At 42.6% G+C, this 11,946-nt stretch overlaps 1 protein-coding gene across 1 annotated transcript; it reads left to right on the top strand.

Annotated features, from left to right (window-relative positions):
• Positions 1 to 3,068: 3,068 nt before the first annotated feature.
• LOC127343623 (uncharacterized) lies at positions 3,069 to 3,900 on the top strand. The gene has a single exon (XM_051369784.2). It carries the CDS (start codon positions 3,181 to 3,183, stop codon positions 3,727 to 3,729), a length of 549 nt encoding a protein of 182 aa, XP_051225744.1. The 5' UTR covers positions 3,069 to 3,180; the 3' UTR covers positions 3,730 to 3,900.
• The last annotated feature ends 8,046 nt before the right edge of the window (positions 3,901 to 11,946 follow it).

Genomic DNA, 11,946 nt, shown 5'->3' with positions numbered 1-11,946 from the left:
TTACCATGATGCCAGACAGCTCCACCATCCTGCACGTGTCCTGCGGTCCGCGCCCGTCTTCGATACCCTGCAGCTCCACGCCGCCGAGAATCATCAACGTCAACATGGTAGATGAACACCACTCCACCAAAGATCCACCTCCATCCAGCCGCTGCTCCAAAAATGATGTCCCAAGAGGTAGAACAATGCAGGAAGCATCGTCATCATCCGATCCGGGAGACCCAGATCTAGGGTTTCCCCCGGAGCAGCATGAGTGAGTAGCCGCAGACTGTGATGACGATGCCTTCAAGAAGGAAGCGACGCTTAACGCCGCCACCGCCTGCCAATCGTGGCACGGTTTTCACCGACAGCCGCTAGTCCCCAACTTGGCAAGAGCCAGCGTAGAGGCAAGCAAAGATGATGCCTTCGCAAGGAAACGACGCCAATAGCCGCCACCATCATCCACCAAGAACGATCACAGGGTGCGGTTTTCACCGGTGGCCCCTTGACCGCTAGCTCGTCGTCGACTAGATCTTTATCGTCGGAGTAGACGGATCTCGTGATCCGCCACCCCAGCAACCAGCCGACCACCTCCGGCGAAGGAGGAGGCCGCCACCACCATGCCAAGGACAGTCGCCCATGGCGTCCTCGTGCCTCGGAACGAACCCAGAAACCTACACGAAGACGGCATCGTTGTGACCGTAGCAGTAAGATCGCAGCCCACCCGAGCCCGCCAGGACCCAGATCGGACCCGAACCACCACCGCCGCCCACCAAACGATGGAGATCCTCTCCCTCCTTTGGTCGCCGCCGCTCAATGGCACCGCCGTCGACAGCCTGATGCGGATCGCCGCCGCCGGAGACACGAACCCGCGCCCCCACGGGCGGCAGGAGGAGGGGAGCCGCTGGGGAGGAAGAGGAGGGGAGTCGCTGGGGGCCGCCCGGCGCGGCGCCGCCGCGCGGGTGCGGGAGTCCCGTTTGAGTGTGGCGTCTTGTGTACTCTTTCTTAGTTTATCCCATGTCGCTTGATCAAGAACAGATGTATTCACGCGATCACAAAATTACAACGTGGGCAACCATGTTGCGGATGATTCTTTGGAATGAGGATTGGGTGTATGTGCTTGACGCACCACTGGCAGTCCCGCTACCATGAATTCAAAGACAAGAATGGCAGCCCTCCAAAGGAGTTAGAGTTGAGGCCAATGCCAAGGCTCTTATGGAGTCACGCACGGCCAATGAGCTCATTATTCACCTCCGTTTGGGAGACGCCGGTACTGCATCCTCTATTTGGGGAAGCCGTTTCCACACCGGCGCCACCAAAACGGCGGCCCCGATTGAAGTTTTTTTACACAAACTACATATTATGCTTAGAGTTTCATGTAATGTCATTTAGGATCGAGGAATGAATAATATTTTCGGGCAAATCCGAGTAAAACATTATTCACTCCTCAACCCCGGATGACATTTGAAACCTATTATCTCTAGCCTACTACCTACTGGCCACCCGGCTCTATGGAGGTGGACGATCGACCGGAGCTCTCTCCCATGCTCTCTACCCTGCTCCTCCGTCGTTGATCCAACGCTGATCTCTCCGCCACGAACGTCAAGTAGACGGCTCTATCCGCGGCCGTCGTCTCCTGCTGCAGCTGCCGCTCCAGCTCCTCCCGCTGCCGACGGTGATCCAACTCCTGCCTCTATAGCCGGAGTTGCATCTCCGCCAAACGACGCGCCTCACAGACTTCATCATGACGCTGCGTCTCCTCCTGCAGCAACCGGCGCAATGCAAGCTCCTCCCACCCCTTCTGCCGTCGCGCATCCAACCGGCGTTGGGTTATCTCCTCCCGCCGCCGCCGCGACTCCAGGAACTCCAGCCGATCCGCCTAGGTATTGAACATATGTTGATGGACATGACGGTCGGTTTATAGGGAATGTAGTAAAGAAGATATAGATTGCAGATAGAAAATATGTACCATTCTGACATTGCTCCCCGACACATGTCGTGGCACGTTGTCAAAATGACACCTGAAAGCAACTTCCACTCCCGCTCCATTATCTTCTTGTATATCTTGACGAAGATCACTTTTGTTTTTTCTTGCCAGAACTGAGTTAACGACGATATTTCATAACTCATGAAATTTCAGAACTCCTGATTTGCGACCTAACATATAATTTTTATATAAATAGGCATATATTCCTTTTCATTATGAAATAATGGAACATAGTGAAATAAAAAATAGTGGTTGGAAACGTTACTATAGCAAAAGACAATGGAGTTCATATTTTATACATCAGAATAATAAAGTTTTTCTATTAATGAAAAAATGACTGACAAAAAAGGTTTCATTTAGATTTCTTATTTTAAAAATTGTAGCAGCTACCTCATGATTATGGTCTGGTAGCCTCGGTGGGGAAGGAGCCGACCAAGTTGGCAACGTCAGCATGCGAGGGTTGTTCATGTGCTTGCTTTAAGATCTCTGCTCTAGCTAAATCATACGAGGGGTTTTATTATACCTGGCACCCTTTGGGGCGAGCCAAACCTAACAATGTCGGGTGCAGAAAACCTAAGCCCAAGCAGGGGCCGGGCCTCTCCCCAATTTTACCCCTATATGAAGCTCCGGCCTGGGATTTTATGGCCTCTCGAGCCAGGCTTCCCATGTCCATGTATTCATGGGAAAGACTTGTATAGGGTCGCTCCATTAGGTGAGATCATAGGATCAGCTCACAAAATTTATTTGCAGAAATTGCAAAAAAATCTAAAACTTGTATACAACATACCTATGGGCTATAACTATAGCTTTCAAAAAAAAAATCAGCTCAGAAGTCCATCTATAGGTAGAGAAACAAAAATGACAAACTCTATTGTGAATAGTGTCAGTTTTAGGTGTACACTATTTATACCCAAGATTTGTCTTTTTTTTGTTCTCTAAGTGTAGGTCGAATTTAAAGCTGCAATTTTTAGGGATTGCATATATAGCACAGATGTATATTGTCAATTTTTAGAATATTTAAATATATTTTATCTGTTAAAAAATTGATCAAACAGATCCATACAAAGTCAGATCTGCCTAAAAGTTGGCCACATCCCCAGTTCCCCACTTCACCTCCCCTGTTCGACCAAGCCGAACCAACCAGCCAAGGTGCTGTGGCTGCCGAGTGCTGAGAAACAAAAGCCCCAAATCTCCCAAAGCCCCGGCCCGACGCGATGGCTCCCAGATCAGAGCACGCCGCCGGCAGCGCCGCCGCGGCGGCAGCAGCAGCAGCGCAGGGACACAGATCCGAGTTCGACTCAATGGATCCCCTCTTCCACGTCCTGCGCGCGGTGCCCTTCTCCTTCCTCCAGCCGCCGCGCACCCGCCTCAAGCTGCCGTCCAACCTGGCGCTGCCCTCCCCCATGACCGTCTTCGCCCTCATCCTGCTCACCTACTTCGCGGTCGTCTCCGGCCTCGTCTACGACGTCATCGTCGAGCCCCCGGGCATCGGCAGCTCCCAGGACCCGGCCACCGGCGCCGTCCGCCCCGTCGTCTTCCTCCCCGGCCGCGTCAACGGCCAGTACATCATCGAGGGCCTCTCCTCCGGCTTCATGTTCCTCCTCGGAGGCGTCGGGATCATCCTCCTCGACCTGGCGGTCGACCGCACCAGGCCTCGGAGCCTGCGCATCTCCTTCGGCGGCTCCGGCGTCGCCGCCATCGTCATCGCCTACGCCATGGCCATGCTCTTCCTGCGCATCAAGATTCCCGGCTACTTGTGGTGAGGCCGAAAAATCTTACGACTTCATTATGTCAGATCCGTCACCAGATCCCTCTCTACCTTTAGATCTATAAGCTGTTGTTGATGACTCTAGTGTACAATTTAAACTATGTTACTGATGGTCTCAAATTCCAAGGATTTTTTCTATTTCAAAAGGCACTATACTGTTTTTTAATTTCGTTATAATGCTTCTGTGAGTGTCCATTTCTGTTATTTTCTGTATCTGTGTAATTTCAGTGGATCGCTAATAACTAGATTGTGACATTTAGCTGAGTATCTGATATATGTTTATCAAGCTGTTCTCCACTGGGTTCCTCTGGAATAAATAGGATTATAGGATCAGGTATTGTGGAGTGTTCGATAATTTGCCTTCTATAAGTGGTAATATGTTATGCTTATAGGTGGATCGATTGCATATATGTTTTATTTGCAGTCCATTTTTTCCATTCTGAATCATATATTTAGGATGTTCTCATTTTTTTACACTTGAAATTGGGGATATGCTAGAGTACTGTTGAGCTACTTATGGTGAGGCCGAAAAATCTTACGACTTCAGTATGTCAGATCCGTCACCAGATCCTCTCTGCCTTTAGATCTATAAGCTGTTGTTGATGACACCAGTGTACAATTTAAACTATGTTGCCGATGGTCTTAAATTTAAGCTACTCGTCCACGGATTTTCTCTTTCAAAAGGCACTATACGTTTTTCCCCCCTTTATCTAGATTTTTTATTTCGTAATGCTTCTGTGAGTGGCCATTTCTCTTATTTTCTGTATCTGTGTAATTTCAGTGGATTGCTAATAACTAGATTGTGACATTTAGCTGAGTATCTGATATATGTTTATAAAAGCTGTTCTCCACTGGGTTCCTCTGGAAATAGGATTATAGGATCTGGTATTGTGGAGTGTTGGATAATTTGCCTTCTATAAGTGGTAATATGTTATGCTTATAGGCGGATCGAGTGCATATACTCGTATGTTTTATTTGCAGTCAATTAATCCATTGTAAATCATATATTTAGGATGTTCTCATTTGTTTACACTTGAAATTGGGGACTAAACTACTTTTGAACTACTTAATTCATCACACATTGTTTCATACCTTGGGATTGTCTCTTTAATGTTTTTTTGTGTAGCTTCTCTTTCTACGATTTTAGTGACTACCTTGTATGATAATGCAAACTTATGTCCTTCAATGTGTTAGCCTGCTTAGTGATGTGGTTATTTTCTCGTCAATATTTTTGTGCCTTTACCACAATGAATTATAATGTTGGGACAAATACTTTTATTTCGGCTGAATTCTCAATCTTCATGACCACTTAATTGAAAAAGTGGGGTGAATTGTTTCATCAACTAAAAAGTGACTGAGAAAATATCTTCTATATCTGTTACTCCCTCTGGCCCTAAATACTTGTCGCACTATTTAGGCCCAGATGGAGTACTTGAGTTTGCATGTTGTTTGCGTTTGCCACTGGAAGCATATGTTACTTGTGTTCAATACCACATTTAACTGTCGCTTGTAACAAAATACTACAATACTCTTATTGATGGCATAGCCTGGCTAGGGTGCGCGGCTGTGGGCAATTAGGGTGAGAGGCGTTGCCAGCCTAGGTCATGTCTTTCTCGCCAAAAAATTGTAGGTTGTGTCTTTGCTCACAGTTTTAGTAATTATTCTGTGAGATGTAGCTTTACCAGGCTTACCTCTTGGTTTGTTCACAGTTTTCGTGACTACCAAATCAATTCGTCACCACTTAGTAACAATCAAAATATGTATTGGTATCTTTTCCCAACATTGTCCATCACCAGGGCCGTCAAGCAACAATACTGTTTTTTTATAGTGGCAATGCAGAAATACCAGGTAATGGGGTTACAAAAATAGAGGAAACAGATGTGTGCATTGCATTCATGCATAGAAAATCTGGGGAATTTTCGCGCTTTAAAGTAAAACAGTCACAGTAACTGAAGTTTCACTTGACCTTGGTGGAATTGAAGTAGCTCATCAAGTCAAGCGCTATAAACCTCAATGTGACTTTGTTAAAATCTTGTTTTGGGTAGAGATGATTTGATCTAAGGGGTTAGATCAAATGGAACTAATAATCAACACAACAACACTTTACTCAATGATCAAATGCTTGATCTTATAAAAGATCATAATATGGTAATCATTGTCATAACACAAGAACATCCATTTAATTGGAAATCAAGTAACAACAATTGGAGAAACTATTCTTCACTCATCTTCTCCATGTCTTAAAACTATCCATGATCCTACCATACACCTCATGGTATTGATTCCACTTAAAACATGGAATCATGACAAGGAGATCAACTTTAGAAATATATATACTCTTCTCTATTCCAAATAGTTTTACATCAAACCTAAAGAGGTGAGAGTCCTATTTTATTTAGGGAAGCAATGACAAACCTTGAGGCAAACCTTGGATATAAACATCCATATGATCACAACATTATCTTCAAGAGGAACCCTAGAGTATTATTCAAGCCTTCCCATATGAGAGAGACCATTTATTCTAAACCTAGCCTTACCTAGTAATGAACAAAGGACAACCTTTGAACTAAAGTATTAGGTTGTAAACCATTTCCCTTGAAGTGGTGAGATAACCTAATATCACATGGAATAATACCATATCCATGAATTGATAAAGTAAGGAGGAGATTAACTCAATCCAGATAGCCAAGTGAAGTTTTAGACTTAATACCTATTGAGATATTGTGAGTATACCATAAACCCTAGAATAACTATTCCTGTATGAGAGAACTCAAGATATGGGTTACCCTCAAGTTAGTTGAGGAAACACTTGGATTCAAGGGAGAGACCTATTCTATATTCAAGTGGTTAAACCATCAATCCTTGAGAGAAATCTAAGTAATTACCTCAGGAATTCTCCTGGGATTTAATTTATTGAGACAACCATAGTAGGACCATCCAGGAAAATAAAATAGAAATACTACACCCTAGGTAATCAAGACAATACTTGATCTTTGAAGAGAGAAACTTAGATCATGAAAGCTACTTTAGGAAACCAAACCTTTGATCCTTACAAATTGGGTAATGATCATAAACCCTAAGAACTTGAGGTAAGGATATTAAGAACAAGGGGATCATGCCTAATCCATGACCATGCTTTGGAGAAATAGGAGTATAATCCAAATGCTAACACTTATACGATCAGTAGATATTATTCATCACATGAAATCATGGGGAGATCACTAGTAAGCAATCTTAGACTTATATCCCAACCTTTAATGGTGAACCACTTGGTGATCACAAGTAGAATTCTACCACATCTACATTCCACTTATTCTTCATCTAAGAAACATAAGAAAAACCTTAGAGTAAAACTCCATACTTAAATGGTGAGAAATCATCCATTCATATGACCAAAGTTAATTATAAAAAAAACTATAACCACTGTAGTTACTTTAATAATTAATTGAGGATAATAATAGAAGTTAATTGGTAGAAGATAAAACCAATTCTCAGATCCTTAGTGATTAAAGAAGCACATAAGATATAAAGCAAGTAACCATATTATCATGGTTAGGGGAGAATAACCTAGCTCATGCAATATGGTGTCATTTCATCTCTATAACCTAGAAATATAACTCAAACCTAAATCTGTGCATCACTTGGGTGATCACAACTAAAACCTAAGTCATAATTAAGATTCAAACCATGTGTCATTAGGTAAATATCATTGGAACCCTAATGGTTCATTAATTAAATCCAATGTTTCAATTATAAAACATAAGAGCCACCTAATGCTAAGTCCTATAAGTAAACCATGTGTGTAGTGATCCACCATTTATCTTTGTAACCAAGATAAATCATGATGGAAGCAAACCCTACTGAGATACTTTCAAATGTAGTGATAGTGTTAATCTTAACAAGGGATTATACTAGAAATGATAAAACTCTAATAAATATGTGCTCACATAAAATCATATGCTAGTGACAAAATCCTCAAATAAAAACCAAGCCCGAATATCAATCTCTGAAATAAAATTGAGTTCAAAGTATCAACTCTAATACTTCAAACAGAATGATACACAAGAAAAACATAAAAATAAAATGAGGATATAAATTCATGCTCATTTGCTATTTTTGAATAAAACACAAGTATGTAATATAATGCTTTATAAAATACTTGTTTCAAATGGATTATGGGTGTAATAGTCATTTCACAACATCCAAATGGAATTAACATTATTGAAACACCTGTAAAAAAATAACAGAATTCAAATATGAATTCAAATGGGAAAATACAAAACAGAAAATAAGAAGAAAAAGAAAAACAGAAAATAAATAAGAGAAAAGAAAGAAGCTTACCTGGACCTGGCCAGCCGAAGGAGCCCAGCAGCAGCCTGGCCGTGGCAGCCCAGGAGCAGCCCATGGCCCAGCTCAAAACACAACCCAACACCAGCCCGTACCCCTTCGCGGTGGATAAAGACGAGGTGGGAGGTCGTCGTCTTCGTCTTCTCCTCTGGGCGCACAGGAGCTCGCCACCGAGCCGACGTCGCCACGTCCCGCGTCCCCGCCGCCGATATTGACCGCCAGCGCACGGCGGAGAAGATATAAAACACCCAGACGCCCTCCATTTTCCCTCTCTCTGCTCCATTCTCCCCCAACGACGAAACCCTAGCTCGCCGGCCTCCGTTCACCGTCGGCGATTAAGGCATCCCTGAGCCTCGCCGAGGATACTCCCAGCACCACCATCCTCTCCTCGGTCTTCTCGTCGAAGCTTGCAAGATGGGGAGCCCCTGGACTGGCGAATTTGGCCAATTTCTCCGACCACTGCCGCCAGGTTCACGGATGATTTCGTCGCCGTCCGAGCTCCATTCGCTTCGCCGTCAAGCTCGTCGTGCTCCTGGTGAGCCCCTCTACCGACTAGCATGCTCGCCCTGCTCGCTAGCACTGCGTAGCTACGCCGCGCCGTTCACCCGTGCCCGCCGCCGCAGAACCTCGCCGACGGCCATGCTCCGGTGGTCATTAGCGGGCGGCGCTGGTACCATAATGATCACCGAAGCGTGCTGGTTCGAATTAGTCTATACACACACCCGCGGGAACCCTCCGCCGTCGACGCCGTCCTCTACTGCCTCGCCGGAGAGGAGCTCAGTGCCACGTTTTAATTTTGACTTGGTCAGCCCACGTGGCATCCAACGTGGCTGTGGTCCCACTAGTCAGTCACCAGGGTTAGCTCTGTACCGGGTAGCTTTAGTGTTTTCTGTTTTTATTTCAAATACCAGAAAAATACTGCAACTTCAAATAAATCTAGAAAATTCAAATTAAGTCAGAAAATTGTAAATAAGATATTAAAATTCTTAGAAAAGAAAACTCTATCCAATAAAAATATAAAATGAAATTTTTATTTTTTATAAAAATTCAATTATTTAATAATGATTAATTAAGCCTTTAATTTTAATTCCAAATTTAATTAAAATTCAATAATTAAGAAAAACTTCAAAAATTAATAAAAACCAGCAAACAAATCAGGAAAATATTAAAACAAATTTTCCTTTACTTATAATTTATTAAATCCTTAATAGGAGGATTTAAACCCTGATTAATAATTACTCTAATGATAATTGTTTAAAAATAATAAAATGCCAAATTCAATATTATTTTTATTTCCAAGTTATTAATAACTTCAACTTTAAAATTGAAGTTATTAATCATAGAACTTCATGGTAAATAGCAAACCCTAATTCCATATTGAATAATAATACAACCCTATCATTTCATGTGTAATTCTAAAACCCTAATCCAAATTGGAACCCTAGCTCCACTAATTCTTTTGAACCCTAATTTACTTCTAAGACCTAAACCCTAGATCCTCTCATGTAATCATGGTGTTCTAATTTTCATACATAGAACCATAATAGCAATTACATACTTGCCATGCCACATAAAATTGTAGGAGCCCTATTATCAATAATTTGGTAGTCCATGTAGGCATACCTATCCAACCTAGATGATCAAATAGGACCCAACCCTAGTTCTTATACTTAGAGGCAACAACTTCAAATATCCTTAATTAGCATCACACCATTGTGATGAACTCCAATAGCACCTATGCCCAATAATTATCACTACATAACCATAGTCCACTAAACCCAACAAGTACTTCATAATTATGAACCATCCTATTTAGGAGCCAATAATTCTTTACTTAGGAAATGAAATAGCAAACCTAAACAACCGCAACCTAATTGATATACTTCTTATTATTTAAGAAGTATGTTCTTCAAAAGTTATTCTTTTGAAGAAAATAAGGAATCATCATCAACCCTGCTTATAAGGACCTATAAACCCTAGCCAGCTATCACTAGCAAGATAAACCAACCTTGACAACAACCATGTATAATGAATTGCTTAGGATGCCTAGGCTTATCTCAACCTTACAAGCCCTAGTTGCTGATGAATCCAACTATGTTATGATCCATCTCATATTTACTCCAGAAACTACTTGAAATCAGAATAAACTATAGCAACAACAAACCCAATTGCCATACTTATTCTTTATTAAAGAACATGTTCTTCAAAAGTTATTCTTTTGAAGAATATAACAAGTAATCAATAACCATGCCATATAGTACTAAAATTGACCACTAACCTTTACTTGTTAACATTATGCCAATCATCATTCTTTGTGTGCTCAATTGATTATTATGCTTTATTATCTACCTGTTATTGATACCAAGCAACCAATCCTTAATAAGAACCTTGTTTGTGAATCACTCTAAAAAGTGCAACACACCCTAAGCAAATCATTTCAACTAGTCAATCCTAAATCATCGGGGTTAGGACACGCTTAGAACGATTGCATCTCATACTTATGCATTATTACATCTTTGCCAATCTTTTAAACATCGTCCTTACCGGACGATGATGCTATTTCAGAATTTGGAGTTATTACGTATCGAAGACATTGTCTGCATAATTTTGCAGTCAAGAAAGGCAAGTTCATCACTTGCTCATGTCATTTGAGTATTTCTATCAAATTACTTGCAAAGTACTATGGTTATCACTATTGCATAAAAACCAAAACCACTACTTTCATAACTATGAAGATGACTATGTGGTGGGCAATGGAACCATGGATTGTGTTGATATGGTGGAGGTTCCATTGCAAGGGTTTATATCCATCTAGGATTAAACAACAAATGTCGCCAGTGATTCTTGTGCCGTAATACCCGTGTTAACCATAAGATCTGGAATGGGACGGACTAGTCAATCGTATTTCCACCTCTTGTACATCAACGGATGCGCTTACCGTAGCAGTTGTATCTGGCGGAACAACCGGAGGGTGGGGATCCCACTCTAATTCCCCACGGTAAAGCATTGCTTGCCGTAGCAGTTGTGTCTTGCAGAACAACCGGAGGGTGGGGATCCCACTCTAATTCCCCACGGTAATGCGGTCTATGATGGGTTGCAGCTGCCGGCGAAGGAGTTTATGGTAGAGCCCAGAACTGTTGTCGTGGTCGGGGTCCACCCTGAAATTACGGGAATAATGGGACCGGCGAGGACCCAGGGTCGGGGTTTGCAACAAAGGGTGGGTGTGCGAGGTAGCGGAGGAATATGATTGGCTATGACCTTATACCGGGCCTCACACCAAAGGAAGTGTGGACGAGAACTTAAGCTCGGTTGGCAACAAGGATAAGATCTCTTATGGGTAAAGCAACACACCTCTGCAGAGTGTAAAGAACCGTGACCTGTCACTCCCTGTTCCGGGATAAGGAACTGCGAACGCGGCCGGAAAGGAGCTCCATGAAGTTCTAGTAAACCGGTGAAGGCTGACGGACATAGTTCTTCTGAGTAAAAGCAACCTTTTGAAGAAATGGTTATGAAAACCTGCATTGGTATTAGACTTTCTGGTCTAATGCTGTAGCTAGTGCATTAAACACCTCTTTCCTATAATGAACTTGTTGAGTACGCTCGTACTCATCCCACTCTTAAATCCCCTGCTTAGATATGGAGGCATCGAAGGAGGATCTACAGTGCAACTCGAAGACCGAGGAGTCAACAACTACTTCAAGAGACAAGACCCTATCAGAGGAGTCAGATACCACATCCAACAAGGAGAAAACCTAGTTTAGCCATAGAAGGGATCTAGTTTCCTAAACCTAGCTCCTACTTAGCTAGAATCTATTCATAGCCTCTATAGCTAGTTAAATACTCTACAAATAGAGTTCGTGATAAG

The sequence above is a fragment of the Lolium perenne genome, chromosome 3 (assembly GCF_019359855.2).
Source record: "Lolium perenne isolate Kyuss_39 chromosome 3, Kyuss_2.0, whole genome shotgun sequence".
Classification (NCBI taxonomy): Eukaryota; Viridiplantae; Streptophyta; class Magnoliopsida; order Poales; family Poaceae; genus Lolium; species Lolium perenne.
Note: the sequence above shows the minus strand (reverse complement) of the source record. Positions and strands in the feature narration are given on the sequence as shown.